Source organism: Phyllostomus discolor, chromosome 9, assembly GCF_004126475.2.
Source record: "Phyllostomus discolor isolate MPI-MPIP mPhyDis1 chromosome 9, mPhyDis1.pri.v3, whole genome shotgun sequence".
NCBI classification, from domain to species: domain Eukaryota; kingdom Metazoa; phylum Chordata; class Mammalia; order Chiroptera; family Phyllostomidae; genus Phyllostomus; species Phyllostomus discolor.
This window is the reverse complement of record NC_040911.2, coordinates 68,207,319-68,225,176: the sequence shown is the minus strand read 5'-3', so window position 1 is coordinate 68,225,176 and position 17,858 is coordinate 68,207,319. Positions and strand designations below refer to the sequence as shown.

Here is a 17,858-nt window from a genome sequence, read left to right as displayed (position 1 = left end):
ATTTCTATTAGACGGTGTGGCTCTAGATCCATGAAATAGCTTTTAGGCAGCAGGATGGGGGTTTGGAGAATTTTTGACTTTATTGTTACTTTCAGAATGACCCTCAGAAAGCAGACTTTGATAACATTTTATGACGCATGCCCCCTACAACGCATGCCCCCTTCTGAAGATCCTCAAAGAACACTATGTTCTCTAAAGCAAGCCTTTGAAGCAGAATTGATGGGAAAACAAGGGGATTAAAATTGCTGCTGTCTTTGTGTGGGCTCATTAAATAGCAACATAAAAACAATGCCTCACTGTTTTCTAGTGTGTTCAATGTTTTGAAGTGGATGTAAAAGCTTCCCCCAGTGGCCAAGGACTTTCACAAGAAAAAAGGAGCTCTATGTAATAGTCTGTGTGCACCTTGTCAGGAGCTTATAATAATCTCTTTTCTCATGTTTTGGTTTAGAAACCAAAATGTCTGAGGCTAACTCACCCAGGAAAAAAGATGCTCTTAGGCTTAGGGGAAACCTGCCTAGGGTATATAGTAATGACCATTTTACACAGCATATCTACTGTGTACCCCCTGCTAGGTATTAGAAAATCACCCTAAAAGTGTCACTACAATGACAACAGAAAGGCACACTGCTCATGTGAAACCTCCAACAGCCCTGTGATACCTGTTTCGGGACTCTTTAATTGTAGTCCCCTTGCCTGAGTGTCCATCATCCCTTCTGAAGATAGCAAAGATGACTCCTGACTCTGCTCCATGTTTCCTGGTATGAGAGGCCAAGTCCTTCAGAAAGTTTTGGCAGAATATGTTTGATGTTATGTCTTCTGCTTATTAGTGGCCTTTGGGATTCCAAAAATGCAAATTCTCTGCCTTCCAATTAAAACTCTTAACTTCTCCATTGTTTTAATCATCTACTGATGCAGAACAAACCACCCCAAAATTAAGTGGCTTTAAACAACCACCGTATTGTTATCTCTCACAGTTCTGTGCACTGACATGGCTCAGCTGGACAATTCTGCCGCTGGCCTTTCTGGGGTCTGTAGTGCAGTTGGAGTCAGCAGACAGCTGGGACTAGATTCAACTGAGGCTCCCTCCCCACTCCATGCAGTCCCAGGGCCCCTCCACTCCTCATGGTCTCCCCAGTAAGGTAGCTGGACTTTTTTTTTTTTTACAAATGGCAAAGGTCCCACAAGAACAGGGATTCTAAGAAGCAGAAGCTGCCAATCTTTGTAAAGTCTGTGCCTGAAATGGGCAGGTGTCACTCTACCACATCTATTGGATCAACAGTCTCAGGGCCAAATTTCAGAGGAATTTCTGATTTCTGATACAGAGAAAGAAAAAGATTTTTAGCAATCTTTAATTCAGTGTGACAACTGAGGAAAAAAAGACTGCCAAGCTATTCTCCAAATCCACTGGTTAAGAGCAAAATGAACACATTTGGGGCATGTGTGGCCTCCCACGTGATAGAGGACAAGTCCAGATGCTCAGCAGCCTCTCACCATGCCTCTCAGTTGGGCACCTCTGCACCAACATCCAGAAATGAGAAACAATGAGGATGAGCTGGGGACATTAGAGCTGTATTTTCTCTCTCAACTGCCTGGACATGTTCATGGCATGGCATCATTTCCCAAATATACTCTCAGCAAGATATCAATGCAAAACAAGATTCAAGACAGACAAAGATGCTGACCTTGACACCTAAGAGCAAAGTAATATAATATTTTATAAAGCATTGGCTTTTTATATTTTGGCCAGCTTGGCAAATATTCAATTATCTGCATGTAGAAAGTTCAATTTGTGAATAGCCCATTTTATTTATTAAAGTATTATTGACATATAATATTATATTAATTTCAACAGCTCAGGTTCAGCATCCAAATTGTTTTTCTAGGACCTACATAGTGCCCATTATTCATTGCTGAAAATAAACAAATACATGAAAAATGAAAATGAATGTATTACTAATAGAAGAATTGAAAACATAAGCTGATTTAGCAGACATATTTAATATAGCCCCCGTAAAAAGGTAATCAAATATGCAAAACTATTAAAATATTTTTAATTACCAGATAATCATTTTCTTGCTCTAGTTCATTACTATTTTTCTTTTTTGTTGTGCTGAAGAATGGTATTACTTTTCTGAATTGTGTCTGTCATCCTTCACAATTCTATAAATAATCTTTTCTTTTTCAGACCAAAGTTTATCTCTGTTCTAACTTAACACTTAGTCTTCCCTTTAACCTAATTAATGATGTTTAATTAGGCTGAATTTATCTTGTTTTAATTCTAATTTCTTTTTTATCTCAAATTATCTCTTTGTTTCAATATTTCCCTTTCATAAAGAAGAGACTGCTATTTCTTGGAGAACTCCTCTCTAAAAAACTTGCCCTATCAGAACATGGAGCAATGTTTTAAAAATTGACTCCCCATGTATAGGTTTGAATTTATGGTAGGACTGCCACCCTGAGTCTCTTATAGTGTCCCATGCCAGAGCAAACTGTGGCCTTGAATCATTGCCTGGCTTCTGCCCACAGGCTGCAGACACTGAAGCAGGTTGCACAATGGAAAAGAAAAAAAGTTGACTCTCTGTTAGAAAAAAAAATATTCTCTGGGTGTGCATGTGTGTGTGCATGATTTTTCTTTTACCTAATCTGTATGTTACAAAATTTTTTGCCTAACAATGAGTTCACAAAATTTAACCAATGTGTGCAAATATATACAATAATTTAATTCCAGCACAACATTCTAAAACCAAGTAGATTTTTTTAAATGTCTGCTTGCTCAAGAATTATCCACATAACTCTAGTAATGTGGTAGATAATGGTACTAATGATGATGATAGAAATATAATTTATCAAGTGTTTACTTACTATAAGCTAAACACTTTCAATGAATTGACTCTAATTTTGAAAATTGTTTGCAAAGTAAATAATGTCTCCATCTCAAAGATGAAAAACCCAAGGCTCAGAGAAATTACATCATTTGGCCAAAGCTGCACAAATATTACAGTTTCTGAGCCTGAAATGAAACTGGATCTGTTGATCCCATAGTTTGTGCTCTTCTCCAACTTTACCCACAGCCTAACCTAACCATCTCTGAATTAGGGTCCAGAACACAGGTCTGCAGACTTTTAAAGTGTGGGTCTTTAAACAACCCTATTAAAAAATGGGCAAAAGACTTGAATAGACACTTCTCCAAGGAGCACATACAGAGGGTCCAGAGATATATGAAAAGATGCTCAGCATCACTAGCCATCAGAGAGATGCCAATTAAAACCACAATGAAATACCACTTCACACCAGTGAGAATGGCCATCATAAACAAATCAATAAACAACAAGTTTTGGAGAGGTTGTGGGGAAAAGGGAGCCCTAATGCACTGTTGGTGGGAATGCAGACTGGTGCAGCCACTGTGGAAAACAGTATGGAATTTCCTCAAAAAACTAAAAATGGATCTGCCTTTTGACCCAGCAATACCACTGCTAGCATTATACCCTAAGAACCCTGAAACACCAATCCAAAAGAACCTATGCACCCCAATGTTCATAGCAGCACAATTTACAATGGGCAAGTGCTGGAAGCAACCCAAGTGCCCATCAGTAAATGAATGAATCAAAAACTATGGTACACAATGGACTACTACACAGCAAAAAGAAAGAAGGAGCTCCTACCCTTTGCAACAGCATAGATGGAACTGGAGAGCATTATGCTAAGTGAAATAAGCCAGGAGGTGAAAGGCAAATACCATATGATTTCACCTTTAAGTGGAACCTAATCAACAAAACAAATGCAGACAACTGTAATTAAACAAAAATAAAATAATTTAAAAAAATAAGAATAAAATAAAATGTTAGTCTTTAAATCTTCTGCTCCCTGTCCTTTGGCAGTCCTTGAGAGGGGAGTGGGAGGAGAAGGAGAATGAGAATAGAGGAAAGGAAGTGACCAGCTATACTATTCCAAGCCATAGAAATCAGTGTGATAACAGTAATGGTTTTGGATGTCAAAATAGCAGCAGTGAGATAAACCATGTTCTGTAGAACAGTGACCCAGTCCAGGAAGTAGTTTGCAGAAATTAACTTGTGCAACCAAAAAACAAACAAACAAACAAAAAACGAAGAAAAAAATTTTTTAGAAATACAGTTGACCCTTGAAAAACCCTGGTTTGGGTTTCATGGGTCCACTTATACACAGGTTTTTCTATTGGTCAGCACAGTTCAAACCCACATTCTTCAAGTGTCAACTGGTGGTTCGAAATCTGCACATGTGAAAAATCAACTTAAGTTATATGTCGATTTTCAACTGCCCAAGAGGTTGGCTGGTGTAACTCCACATTGTTCAAGGGTCAACTGTATATATCCAGATATAAGTTCCTTTTTGTAGAACAAAGTTATAACTATGACCTGGCCTTAATATTCATGCAGTGAAGATGACACCTATGAAAGACTTAATAATACTCTGACTTTTGAATATTGCAACCCAATAAAGTTGTTAAATACAACTGGGACAAGCACACCATACTGGTCAAGAAGAAAGCAAGCACAGAGAGGCCAAGCACTTTGCTTGAAATTCTGCAGCCAGTTGGCAGCAAGGCTAGAATTCAAACTCAAATCTTGAATTCCAAAACCTATAGTTATAACAATTATGCTAGGTGGTTCAGGAACCTGGACAGTATCTTGGAGGGCTGGATGCTCAGATGTAACTCCTGCAATGATTATATGGCTCTCAGACCTGGAGAAGAACTTTTCAATTTGCTCTTGAAGTACCAGTGTGCTTTCTGAGCCCCACGTGTCTGATGGAAGCTAGCAGCTCAAGGACCATAATTCTACCATTGGAATGACTACTGGGCAACAAGGTAGTCTGTGTCCAAGAGCAAGCACAAGCCACCTGCTGGGAAACTGGAGGTCTCAGGCTTTCTGAAAAGCCACATTCTGAAAAACAAGCATCCACTCCCACTAAGGACACCTTGTGGGCAATCACTTGGTGATTGGCTAATCATTTGACCTTTGGCTAATCATTTTTCTTGCCCAGCCATGTTACTCTTACTATATCTATGCCAGAGAACCCTCTGCTAATCAACTGCTATCCAGGCCCTATTAAATAATAATTGCTTTCCTTCCCCTGGACCAGTTTAATTTCAGAAGAAATGTCAGTTGATGTATTAGAAATGTCAGAGTTTCCACAAATCTCTCTTAGATCACTACCCTGATGAGCCATCTATCTTATACACACTAAGCCCCTTTGTGCTGACATTTATGGCAGAAATGTTATCCTGAGGCTCCAAGCTCTAATTGGCTTCACTCCGCTGATGCATCTGGTGGCAGCTGTCTCTCCACTTGGGCGGTACAGCCCACCAATGCTCACTCAGGAAGTGAAACACAAGGCTGGGGCCAGTGTCTCCTAGTGGCAGCACATAAAAAAAGGGATCTTTCTAGAGTAGCTTTCCTAAGGACAGTGGCGGGTATTAACCTTTCATTCCTGTGCTATTGTCATTTTTTCACAGGAATTGACTATCTCCACCCGGACCTGGCCTCAAACTATGTAAGTAAAACCTGACCTGTGTGGGGAAATGTGTTCACTTAAATGTTCTGGTATCCTTTGTTATTAGGAACATAATTCACCCACATGCACACACATGTGTGTACATAGGACACACACATGGCAACACCTGCATGCATGCACACATATGCACACTAAAACTGCCCATCTTGTAGAAGCCACAACTCAGGACAAAGACAAACAGACAAGATATGGTGCCTGGCAGCAGAAAAAGCTGATGGCTTTCTGAGAAGAAAAGAAGGAAACTTGAGGTCTGAAAAGCAGACTCCCAAGAAAAAAGGGACAAGGAGGGGCAAATAAAAGAGGGCCTTGGCAAGGTATAAAATCAACTCTAGCTGAGGATATTGAATTGGAGGGTGGAAATGAGCCACTTGGGTTTTTGCTGGATAAAACTGATGGCAAAATGCCAAAAAAATGTAGAACTCACATTGCAACCATAGCTGTATGAAAGCAAGAACATCATCTTTTTTATTTCTGTGCTTATGAGCACTGCACACTCACTGTTCCCCACAATGCTATGTAGAGCATTTAGTTTCCCTTGACAAGGAAGAAATATTAACAGAAAGTCATGGTAAATGCTGTTGCAGTAGAGCCACATGCTCTGACTTTGACCCAGCAAATTACTCTGCTTTGCTGATGAACACTACAACCCCTTTAAAGAAAAGCAATTGCTTTATTTTAACCCCATGAAGTCCACTATTCAAGCACTGATGTGTTCACTTAAAATTTTCTAGACTATTACTTGGCTATACTTTTGTAAGCTACAGATCTAAATATAAAAATGTTATTTTAGTAGTTAAAGGTATCATAGTTAAGAGAACACATACTTCAATAGAGAAAAGATAGTTAACAAGCAGAAGTGTTTAGGGTCAACATTTCAGGTCATTCACCTGGGAAGCTGTGTGCAACTACAGTGCAAAAAGCGAACCGAGATTTTCCATGTATTGAGTGCTTTGGCATCAGGAATCAGAGAGAGCATCCATGGCTGGGTTTCTATTTACTACATGGGTCTTATAAATCTACAAAGAGTATACATTGCGCTAAACATCTTTTTAATAATTAAAAAGAAAATTAAATGATCATTTGCAAGTCCAGCCAATGCGCACCCAAGAGACATGACAAAAAACTAATCCAAACTATATTCCAGGAGATGAGATTTCACTCCTGTAAATAAGACAGTAAAGAACCACCTATAATTGTAGATTCTGCCTCAGTGGTCCATCTGCACAGTCTAAGAAAATGATTCTCCTCTCCTTCTGTGTCCTTTTTTCCCCCACCACAGGCACACATGGAGCTGTTTGCCTGGCTGTCTCTTTTGCTTCTTTAAAGGGACTGCCCCACATAGAGCTTTGTACACCTCCTCTAATGCCCTCCCTTTCTCTTCCTCCCCAGTAATTCCAGGGCCCTAGAGAGTTCTCCAAAGGAGAGATTGAGAAACTCATGTAGTACACTTTCTCCAGTGCTCTGATACCCAGAGGCTTTACTTACACGAATGGCAAAGAAAATAGCTTGCAGGGGGTGGCACACAGAGCCATTCCTATTCTCCTCTAAGCAGAGCTATAGCTGCACAGGGTTTCTACCATCTCCAGGAACCAGCACGTCACAGAGCAGCCAGATAGGGCTCAGCTCACTTTCACAAACCAGTGTTGCTTCATCTTACAGCTTGTAGGACTTCAAGGTGGGTGGCTGCCAGTTGGGCTGGAAAGCTGACCTTGCTCCTGCAGATCCAGTCCTCACAAAAGCCATGTACCTGAAAACTGACCTGGGCATCCTTCCCATCTCTCTGCCTAGAGTCCAGGTGGTTTTTTTTGACAGGTTTTCTCCCAATGCCAATTGCCAGATTAAAAGAGATAACAATTCAAGAGAGAAAAAATTATCTGGAGCTCCGATGAATTGAAGGCACAATGCTAACTGACATTATGATTCAGCTGCCAAAAACCCTAAGCCAAAATGGGAAAGCAAAAGCATTGAAGTTGCAAAGTACTAGTCCTCTCTACTCTGCAATATCAGAATATGCCTGAAAAACTCTATGGGCTCTATTGAGTGTTGTATTCTTTTTTTCTCTTTTTTCTATGTTTCTTCCCAGAAAAACCAATTTTCTAATTAAAAATAAATATATGTTCTCTGTAGAAAATTTGGAAAAGCATAAAACAGAGTCAGAACAAACCATATCAACATTCTTAATATCTTAACATATTTCAAACTTTCATTTCTACATGCATATTTTTAATGAAATTGGCTCTTGTGACATATACAGAATGCCCCTTCCACTTAAGTCATGAACAATTTCATATCATTAAATATTCTTCAAAACATTATTATAGGGCTAGCCATTATTTCCTCATGCTGCAATTTATTTAAACTCTTCAATCTCCAATTGTTTGACAACTGTTTGTTTCCAATGGGTGTCTCATTCTAAGAGGAACAGTGACAGGTTAGACAAGGGTTGGTAGAGGGACTCTGAACCGCAATCTACGAAGGAAAACTAAAAGACGGAGAGAAAAATCAACTTCAGGGGCACATTAACTATGTTTTTAAATATTCCAGTTCTCGGTGGGATGAGGCATTCAACTAATCAATAATTTCTCCAAGAAAATTCCCACTAGTGGTGACAATTGCAGGAGAAAGATTTTAGTTTCACTCAAGGAAGGACTGTCCAATGGTGAAGTTAATAAGTAAAAGGAATTAGCTCTCCCAGAAAGTAACGAGTCCTCCATATCTGAAAATATTTAAAAGGAGGGCGATGACCAGTTGGCAGAGTTGTGGTTAGAGGAGGTAACAAAAGTCTACACTAATCTTAAAGTAGATGACATGTAAGAATTGAACAGAAAATGTAAGTTCTGTACAAAACCTGTGTGTTTTTACAACTTTCTATCCAGAGGAAGTCCTAGTCTTTAATATGTATCAAATGCTTGGAACCTTATGAAAAATTATATCTAATTACATAGCAGATTATGAATTTTCTAATCTAATCACAAGATTTTCTATATCTTGATATAGGTGAGAAAAACTGAACATCCAAATATATCATTCTTAATTCCTCAGCAGAAAACCTCAACCTGAACTGGTTTTTACCAGCCTCAGTATCGCTCTCATCCAGTGTAGGGTGAGAATTACAACTTTATAATCTAATACCAAATTTATCTTTTTTATTTCTAATTTAAAAATTATATACTATAATTATCAGAATGAGAACGGCAAGTGGAGTAGACCTGCCCAGTAGAGGCAATGAGTTAAGTGGACAGTGATAAGCTCAAAATTGTTGAGCAAAGGATTAACACACAGCTTCACACCTAGTTAGGTGACTTAATGGCTTGGATGTGATGAGCTAGCCTGATGTACTTCTAGCGAAATGTACTTGAGGAGGTCTGTGTTTGGGTTCCTTCAGAAACAGACCCTGAGATAAGCGTTTGAGGGCAAGCAGTTTATTTGGGAGGTGATCCCAGGAAGCAAGAATAGAGGGGGGAATGAAATATGGAAGGGAAGGAAGCTAATAAATGGTGCCTAATCAAGTAAGGGAGCAGCTGGAAACTTCATTCCACTGGGGAATCTGAGGGACAGTGCAGAATATGTGCCAGAATTATCCCACCCATGATGTGATACCCTAGGAAGCCAGAGTATTTATTCAGCAACTTCTGTCACTCATTGGTTGAGGGCTCACCCCAGGGGACATTAATATCACAGCACATCCTACCTTCCCACAGCCATTTTCAAAGAGATGCAGGTACAGGCAGCCAGAGTTCACCAGGAGACAGGCCAAAAGTATATAGGCTGGGTGCTGGCAACATCTGCTACAAAGAGGATGACTTGGAATTTATTGAAGGTTTAAAGTAAACAGAAATGAACTATGTTGGGGAAATTCCTTCTTGCTATGGATTATTTTCAGTGAGGAGTAAAAACTCCAAGAAGAATCTCTTAAACAAGATGACAAAAATTTCTTCATAATCAAACCAGGCAAAATGTTCCCAAACCAGAATTATTTTCAAAGCTTGTTTTTCCATACATTAATAGAGAAGAGTCAGAGTATACTAGTAGTCTGGTGTTCTTTCTATTTAAACTGAGAATTAAAATCTTTTGGAAACTGTAAATCAATATAAATGTGAGTCATTGGCATTAATTTAATTCAATAAATCTATATTTAATTTGTTAACAGGAGCAAAGGATAATAGCAGCTGCTTGAGTTATTATTCTATTGTCCAATGATTGAATTCAGTCTAAGGGATTCAGTCCCAGTAGTAAATGCTCACTATCCCAAATAATTAAAAGTCTCCTTTTTTTCATCCCTATAGTAATAACATGAAATGAATATTGGCCAAGACAACCATTTTAGATCAAATCAAAATCAGAGTTCCTTATACCCCATCCTCTCCGTGAAAATGGTCTGGATATACACACTAATACAATCTGATTGCTGGGTATTGGACCTGCTATATGCAAGCTTCAGAGGAAGAAAGAAAAGCCAGACACAAGTGTTCTCTAGAGAAGCCTGAGGTCAGTAAGGGCACTGGTGTGGGATGTGTCTCACAGATGAGAGGCTAGCAAGCAAAAAGGTTGTTCATCTATTTCCTGTGTGGCCCCAACAGTGATGATCATGTGCCTGTGTTTTACAGCACTGCTCCAAAGTCCAGGGGCTCTTCAGGAATAGAGCAGGACTTCTCCAAGAACATGGAAAGTGTGACTGAGGATGTAGGTCCTGCAGGGTGGGTGTGGTGGGGCTAAGCACCTCCTGCTTTGCCCAAAACCTGCTCTGCTGAAGCTACAAAGGTGAAGAGCCGCTCGTGGTTCTGCTAAATCCAGAGAGTCTTCGAGCTGTGGGTGGTGGTTTTCTCAGAGGCAGGCCTGAGACAAGGATTAGATGGCAAGTAGTTTATTTGAGACAAGACCCCAGGAAAGTACCAGCTGCGGAGAAGGAAAGCACTGAGAAGGGGTTTGTTACAAGCTTATACCCCTGAGGGCAAAGGAACATACTCTCACCACAGAACTCAGGGTAGCAGTATAGACAGAGCCACTCAGAGTTATCCATTAACTCTTGTCAATTACTGGTTGAGGGGCTGTGCCCCACGAGTGGGCACAACATGGGAAGATGGGCGGGCTTGGACTCCCCAGCTCTTCTGGCCTGCTTATTATCCAAGTAGAATAGGGACAGCAGACAGAGAGAGCCTTCAGATGAAGAGTTGCAGATGCTGACAGAAGTCGGACCACATGCAAGAGTGAGTAAGGTTCTGACAGTGTAATAACAGTGGAAACTGAGTCAAACCTGACTGTAATGCCTGGCTCCCTAATTCATATTTGTGCAACCTTACACTAACCTATTAACCCTCTTTGAACTTCAATTTCCTCATTTGTGATATGGCAAAATGAATATCATCAGGTTTGTTGTGAGGTATCATTAAGATACCATGTGTATAGGATATGACAAATGACAGATGCTTAATAAACATTGACTTCCCTCTCAAAAAAGCTGAGATTACCAACTATGCACAATAGCAGGTTGTCCTGATGAAGCATGATCATGCCTTAGGAAACCAGTGCAATTGTGCAGTGCCCTCCCCAATACATTCAAAGTTCTCAAAGAGAAGAAAAGGGGACCTCATCCAAACTAAGTGTGAGATTTTGAGGCTAGGAAAGCAAAAGCCAAAGAGCAGAAGTTACCAAAATAACCCTCAAAGATTTATTTGAAAATATAAAAGCTTCATTTTTAAAAGAACAGCCAAGCACCAGAAGATAAATGGAAAGAGAAGACCCACTGCCCAAGGCCAGGGATGTAATGAAGAAAAGTGTCCCAAACACAGCAGAATCTCTCACCTACTCTTCTCTGTTTCAGTTCTTTGAGCTAAAAGAATATTCATGGATATTTATAAGGGAGGTCTAATCCTCAAAGTAAGTGAAGGGATTCTAAGATGGCAATTTTTCCAAATGCAGTTTTCTCCAGGCCAAGGAAAATTACATCTCCTATGTTTAAGTGATCACAGAGTGGAACACCAGGTTTTTCCCTGATGACAGGAAGGATGGACCACTTCTTGAATTAAGGCCTCCATCTTTCAGCTTGGAAACTGTGGGTCACCCTCTGAGCAGGGCTAACATCCTGTGCTGAGAATCTGTATAGATTCATATGCTCCTCCTTCAGTTTTTCCACAAATTCTTGTGTGCAGCAAATATTGAAGATTGCATTGGCCCAACTTATCCTTCCCTAGACCTCAGCTTCTGCTGTGGGGCTTTGCAGACCTACCTCTAAAAGGGGGAAGTATATTTTCTACCCCTTGATTTTGGGTTGGGCCATGTAACTTGTTTAAGCAATAAAGTTATACAGAAGTGTCAGAGTGCCAGTTCAGAGCCTTAAGAGGCCTTTTGTGTTCCCACATGCCCTCCTATGCCTCTACCGACTCCATTAGAAGAGCATCCCCAAGCTAGCCCACTGGACCCAGGAGGAAGATGAGAGACACATGGAGAAAAGCTACCCCAGCTGCCAAAACCCAAAGTAAAGCCACCTAGATCAACCTACAGAACCTCAGTAAGAAGCAGAGCTGCCTTACAGAGGATTCCTGCCAATACCAACTGACCCCAGCCAACCACCAGAAGTAAGCAAGCCCAGCCAAGATCCTCAGAGCTGCCCAGCTGAGCCTAGCCCAGGTTATCTTGTGCCTAGATTACTGTGATATGCTACTGACATTTTATGGTTGTTTTTTATGCAGCAACTATTATAGTTACCCATGCTAGGCCTCCTCTTTGGTCCTCCGACAGTAATTGATGCCCATCCCAGTCTAAGAGGATATAGATTTCTCTGGCCCTACTCCAGACCTACTAAATCCAAATATATAGGGATAAACCTCATAACTGTATTTCTTTGAAAACAGTCCCAGATTCTTATAATTAACCTCATCATTCATTTTGGCACTTTATTCATTCATTCATTTTATTCATTCAACAATGCTATCTCCCAATAACATATGATGACATCAGGGCTAGATCACAAGTTCTTGGTAGGAAAGTGTGTACTTTTTAACATTTGTGTTTCCCTTAACGTTTAGTACAGTGCTAAGCAGACATTTAATATTTGCTAAATTGCATTGACTATTAATTCATCATTCATACATTGCAAATAAAATCAGAAGCTAAATCATTTGATGAGTCTCTATCATTAATGATGGGGAACTCTAGCATGCAGAATCCTCACTCCAAGCTCTCAGCTACCTCATAGGTAATGCCCCCACCCATTCCCTTAATGCATGTCCCTGATGAGGGAAATAAAGGACCATAGAACTAAATGAGGTCCCTTTAGCTAAAGGCCTACAGGATATATTGACTAATGATTCTCAGTATGGGTATTTGCATGCAAATAACCAAGAGCTATTTCATTACTGGAATGTCTAGAATTCCTCAGTTTGGTAGAAATGCAATTAAGTTCCCAGATGGGAAGGATGTATTATGCCCTTTAACTCAGTCCAAAATTTGGAACATTATTTATATTCCAGATATGCTATTTTACTAAAATAAATAAATTAATTAATAAGCCCATCCCTAAGGACTACACTTTTCCATTCTTTTGGTGGGTTCCTAACAGGTGACTATCTCCAAAGAGGGGCCTTTGGAGCACTCTAAAGGGCTGCCAGAGCAGAGCCTGAAGGAAGTGCCTTGGAGCCCAGCTGCCATGTGCACTTCTAGTCTCCAGGAGGCAGGTGGCCACCATGATGAAAAGGTAACTGTTAGGGATGGGACCAGTCCTCAGCCCTGACTGACTTCAGTGCTGTGAAGTATGATTGCATTCATTGCTCCAGGTTTTTAGACTGATTAATATTTAAATAGGACAAGTATAGCAATACTTATATTGCATGATAAGCCATAAAAGTCATTCATGCAAATATAAAAAGTGTCTTCTCCACTATCTTTGTTTCTCTTTTACTCTCTTTCTTATATTAGTATACACTCATTGAATTCCCAGCATGTAAAACATTTCACTAGTTTTCCTACCTTGTATTTTTACCTGAGAGAGCCAAAAAAAAACCTTTGGTGGCCATGCTTTGCTTAGAGCAGACCCTACAAATAATTACTTTATAATAATTTGCTGAAGCTATGGTGAAAAATGCTGCACCTACTAAGGTGACATGCATTTTACTCTTTCCCTTTCATCATGTGCCTGTTTCCCCATTGTATTTCCTTAAAGCCACAGTTCTGCTATGAAAGTTAAGGGCTTTGAGATTAGACTCCCTGAGTTCAAATCCTGCTCCAGCTACTTGCTAGCTTTGTGACCCTAGAAAAGTTCACCTTTCTGTGTCTCACCTCAAAAATGGGCTAATATAATCTTTCGGCAAAGATATAGGCATAGGTAGACACACTGTGCCTGCCTTCTTGCATAACCAAAGGGCAATAACAAATTAAAAAAAAAAAAAAAGCTAAAACTAACAGAAAATCGAACAGTATGGAAGTCTGACAACCAAAGAGTTAAAGAAGAAACATTCATCCAGACCAGTAGGAGGGCCAGAGATAGGCAGCTGGGGTGCCTGGAGGGCTGGGCTGGCAAGACAGTAGCTAGCAGACCAGCCGAGGCAGCAGCTGGCAGAGTGGGTGGTCCTACATTTGTGTGCAGATAAACCAGAAGCAATAACTGAGGAGACAGACAGACCATGCAGTTCAGGGTTCCAGCATGGGGAAATAAAGCCTCAAAACCTCTGACCAAATTACCCATGGGGATTGAGGCGACAGGAGAAATGGCCAGCCTCATAGGAGAGTTCATTGGAGAGACCCACAGGGTCCTAGAAGATACACAAAACAATCCACCTGGGAATCAGCACCAGAAGGGCTCAATTTGCTTGTGGTTAATGGAGGAAGGGACTGAAAGCCAGCAGAGAGTAGAGCGATAAGCATTGTTCCTTCTCAGACCCCTCCCCCACATACAGTGCCACAACCAAACCACATGGGTTGCCCCACTCTGGCAAATACCTAATGCTCCACCCCTTACAATGTAATAGGCATGCCAAGACAAAAAATAATAGCCCAAATGAAACAACAGATCAAAGTTCCAGGAAAAAATACAACTAGGTGATGAAGAGATAACCAACCTATCACATGCAGAGTTCAAAACACTGGTAATCATGATGCTCACAGAAATGGTTGAGTATGGTCATAAAATAGAGGAAAAAATTAAGGCTATGGAAAGTGAAATTAAGGAAAATGTACCGGGCACCAACAGTGACATGAAGGAAACCAGGACTCAAATCAACAGTTTGGACCAGAAGGAAGAAATACACATTCAACCAGAACAGGATGAAGGAACAAGAATTCAAAAAAAATGAGGAAAGGCTTGGGAACCTCTGGAACAACTTTAAACATTCCAACATACAAATAATAGGGGTGCCAGAAGGAGAAGAGGGAGAACAAGAAATTGAAAACTTAGCTGAACAAAAAAATGAAGAACTTCCCTAATCTGGCAAAGGAAATAGACTTCTAGGAAGTCCAGGAGCTCAGAGAGTCCCAAAGAAGTTGGACCCAAAGAAGCACACACACATCAAAGCACACCATCATTATATTACTGAAGATTAAAGATAAGGAGAGAATCTTAAAAGCAGCAAGAGAAAAGGAGACAGTTACCTGCAAAGGAGTTCCCATAAGGCTATCAGCTGATTTCTCAAAAGAAACCTTGCTGGCAAGATGGGGCTGGAAAGAAGTATTCCAAGTCATGAAAGGCAAGGGCCTCCATCTAAGATTACTCTATTCAGCAACGCTATCATTTAGAATGGAAGGGCAAATGAAGTGCTTCCCAGGTAAGGTCAAGTTAAAGGAGTTCATCACTACCAAGCCCTTATTATATGAAATGTTAAATGGACTTATCTAAGAAAAAGAAGATAAAAAATATGAACAATAAAGTGACAATAAACTGAAAACTATCAACAACCAAACATAAAAACAGAAAGAAAAATGTACTAAGCAAACAATTAGAACCGGAAGAGATTGACAGAAATGGAGATCACATGGAGGGTTATCAGTGGAGAGTGAGGCGGTGGGAATGGGGGGAAAAGGTACAGGGAATGAGAACCATACTTGGTAGGTGCAAAGTACACAGGGAGAGGTTAAGAATAGTATGGGAAATGTAGAAGCCAAAGAACTTATATGCATGACCCATGGAGATGAACTAAAGGTGGAGGGGGGATACAGGTCCAAGGGGTTGTGTAGGGCAGAGGGGAATAAAGGAGGGAAATGACACAACTGTAGTAGTATAATCAATAAAATATATTTTAAAAATAAATAAATAAAATGAGTTAATATAATACTGACCTTATTGGTGCTTGTGAAAAGTCAATTCAGTAGTGTATATAGGGTCCTTAGAAATGCTCCTGTCACAAAGAGCACCCCACGTTAATGGGTGCAAGTTGCAAATTAAGCAACTTACCCAAGGTTACATAGCTAGAACTTTAGAAGAGGAAGAGTACAAACCTAAGTTAATGCTTTTAATCCACTCCTCCTTTCCTGCCTAAAGGACACATAATGAATTCATAGAGAGCATCTTTTTTGTCCCCTTTGTTTTCTTATTTTATAGTTGTTCAAGTGCAATTGTCTCCATTTTTCCGCCAAAAATTTTTCCCACCCTACCCACACTCACCTCCCATCCTCAATCCTTTCCCCCTTTGGTTTTGTCTATGAGTCCTTTATACATGTTCCTTGAAGACTCTTCCCCTTCTTTCCTGCTTTATCCCCCTCTCCTCTCCCCTCTGGTTACTGGCAGATTGTTCTTTATGTCAGTGTCTCTGGTTATATTTTGCTCACTTGTTTTGTTGATTAGGTTTCACTCATAGGTGAGATCATATGGTATTTGTCTTTTGAAAAAGAAATTAAAAGCTGGCAATTACTATGTTGTTCTGCTTTTTTGTGTTTTCCCTCCACTTTCCTGTTATTACAAAGTATACCAAATGTTCATAAGGAATAGCCTTCCTTTACTTTTTAATCTAACTCTAAGCCAAGTCACAGATGTAGCAGAATGCAAAGTACTTAACCTATTGCCTGTTTGAAAATCCTTTTAATTCTAAAGGACACTTTATAAATATAGTCTCAGACATGGGTGCATGAACCTATGGAAAGCATGACATTTATGTTTCTTTATTGTTACAAAAGTAAAATATACACAGTACACATAAACACACATCAGACATAGATGGTGAAAGAGATTAGTTTGGTTGTTATAATTACTAACTACCTTAGATGGGATCTCCTGAAGACATCTGAGATGGGGAAGTGATTTCATTGGGTGAGTGTCCCCAGGGGAAGGAAAGGAAGGAAAGCAGGCCAGCCGAAGGTAGAGTCTAGCTTCAGCCTGATCCCTCAGGGAACTCTGGAACACGAATCACATACAGAGTAGGTCCCTCCTCAAAGAAGAGGACCAGAATTTTGTAATCCTGTGTCAGTCAGTCACTGACTTCCAGTAGTCCCTGAGACCTGTGTAACATCCTGGGCTTGTCGATTCCCATTTGTCCAAGGACAATTACTCTGAGAAGGACACAGTGGTGATTTTTTAGCAACCAACATTCCCAGAACTGGAATCTGAGTGCACTGACCCGGGGAAAGGAATCCAGGCCAGTGCCTATGGCATCACTACCCAGGCATTCCATCTCTGTCCCCTTGAGTGAAGACAAGGCCTGTGCCTATTATTCTCCACACTCACAGTGCTTAGCACATGACTTGCGACAAAACAGGTGACCAATGACTTTTTGTTTGCTGAATGAATGAATGAATGAATGAACCCACGCCTTAATCCTTGAAGCTGTATGTGAGCTTACATGGCAAAAGTGACTTTGCAGATGAACTTAAGTTTAACTTAAAATGGGAGAATTCTCCAGATCCACCAAATTGAATCACAGTTCCTTAAAAGTGAGAAAGCAGAAGAGGTATGATAATAGATGGAGAGATAGAAGAGATTCGAAGCACAAGAAGAACTCAACTCAGCACTGAAGACAGAGGAAGGAGATACAAGCCAAGGCATACGGGCAGCCCCAAAGCTAGGAGTGCCTCTTAGCTCACAGCCAACAAGGAAATGAGGATCTCAGTCATAAGGAATCAAATTCTGCCAACAGCCTGAATTAACAAGGGAAACTGATTCTTCTCTAAACCTCCCTGAGAAACACCACCCTGCTAACATCTTGATTTTAGCCCTGTGATATTGGTATCAGACTTCTGCTTTCACCCTGCTTAAGTTTGTGGTAACTTATTAGGCAACAATAGAAAACTAACACAGGCTTTCTTCCTTAAAAATAGTGTTTTCCCTCTGCCTGGAGAAGAACTGAATGCACAAACCTCGTGAGGGGTTGAGGTGGGGTACTGCTCCT

General features: G+C 40.3%; 1 protein-coding gene and 1 non-coding gene across 2 annotated transcripts in view; both read left to right on the top strand.

The window, feature by feature from the left end:
- PCSK2 (proprotein convertase subtilisin/kexin type 2) overlaps window positions 1-17,858 on the top strand; it is a 363,148-nt gene that overhangs the window by 228,272 nt on the left and 117,018 nt on the right. The window contains exon 5 of the mRNA XM_028524847.2: window positions 5,492-5,529. Within this exon, the coding sequence (XP_028380648.1) occupies window positions 5,492-5,529 (38 nt within the window). The remainder of the gene's footprint in view (window positions 1-5,491; window positions 5,530-17,858) is intronic.
- LOC114507166 lies at window positions 2,423-2,556 on the top strand. The gene has a single exon (XR_003685436.1). It is a non-coding gene; the product is annotated as a small nucleolar RNA SNORA42/SNORA80 family (small nucleolar RNA).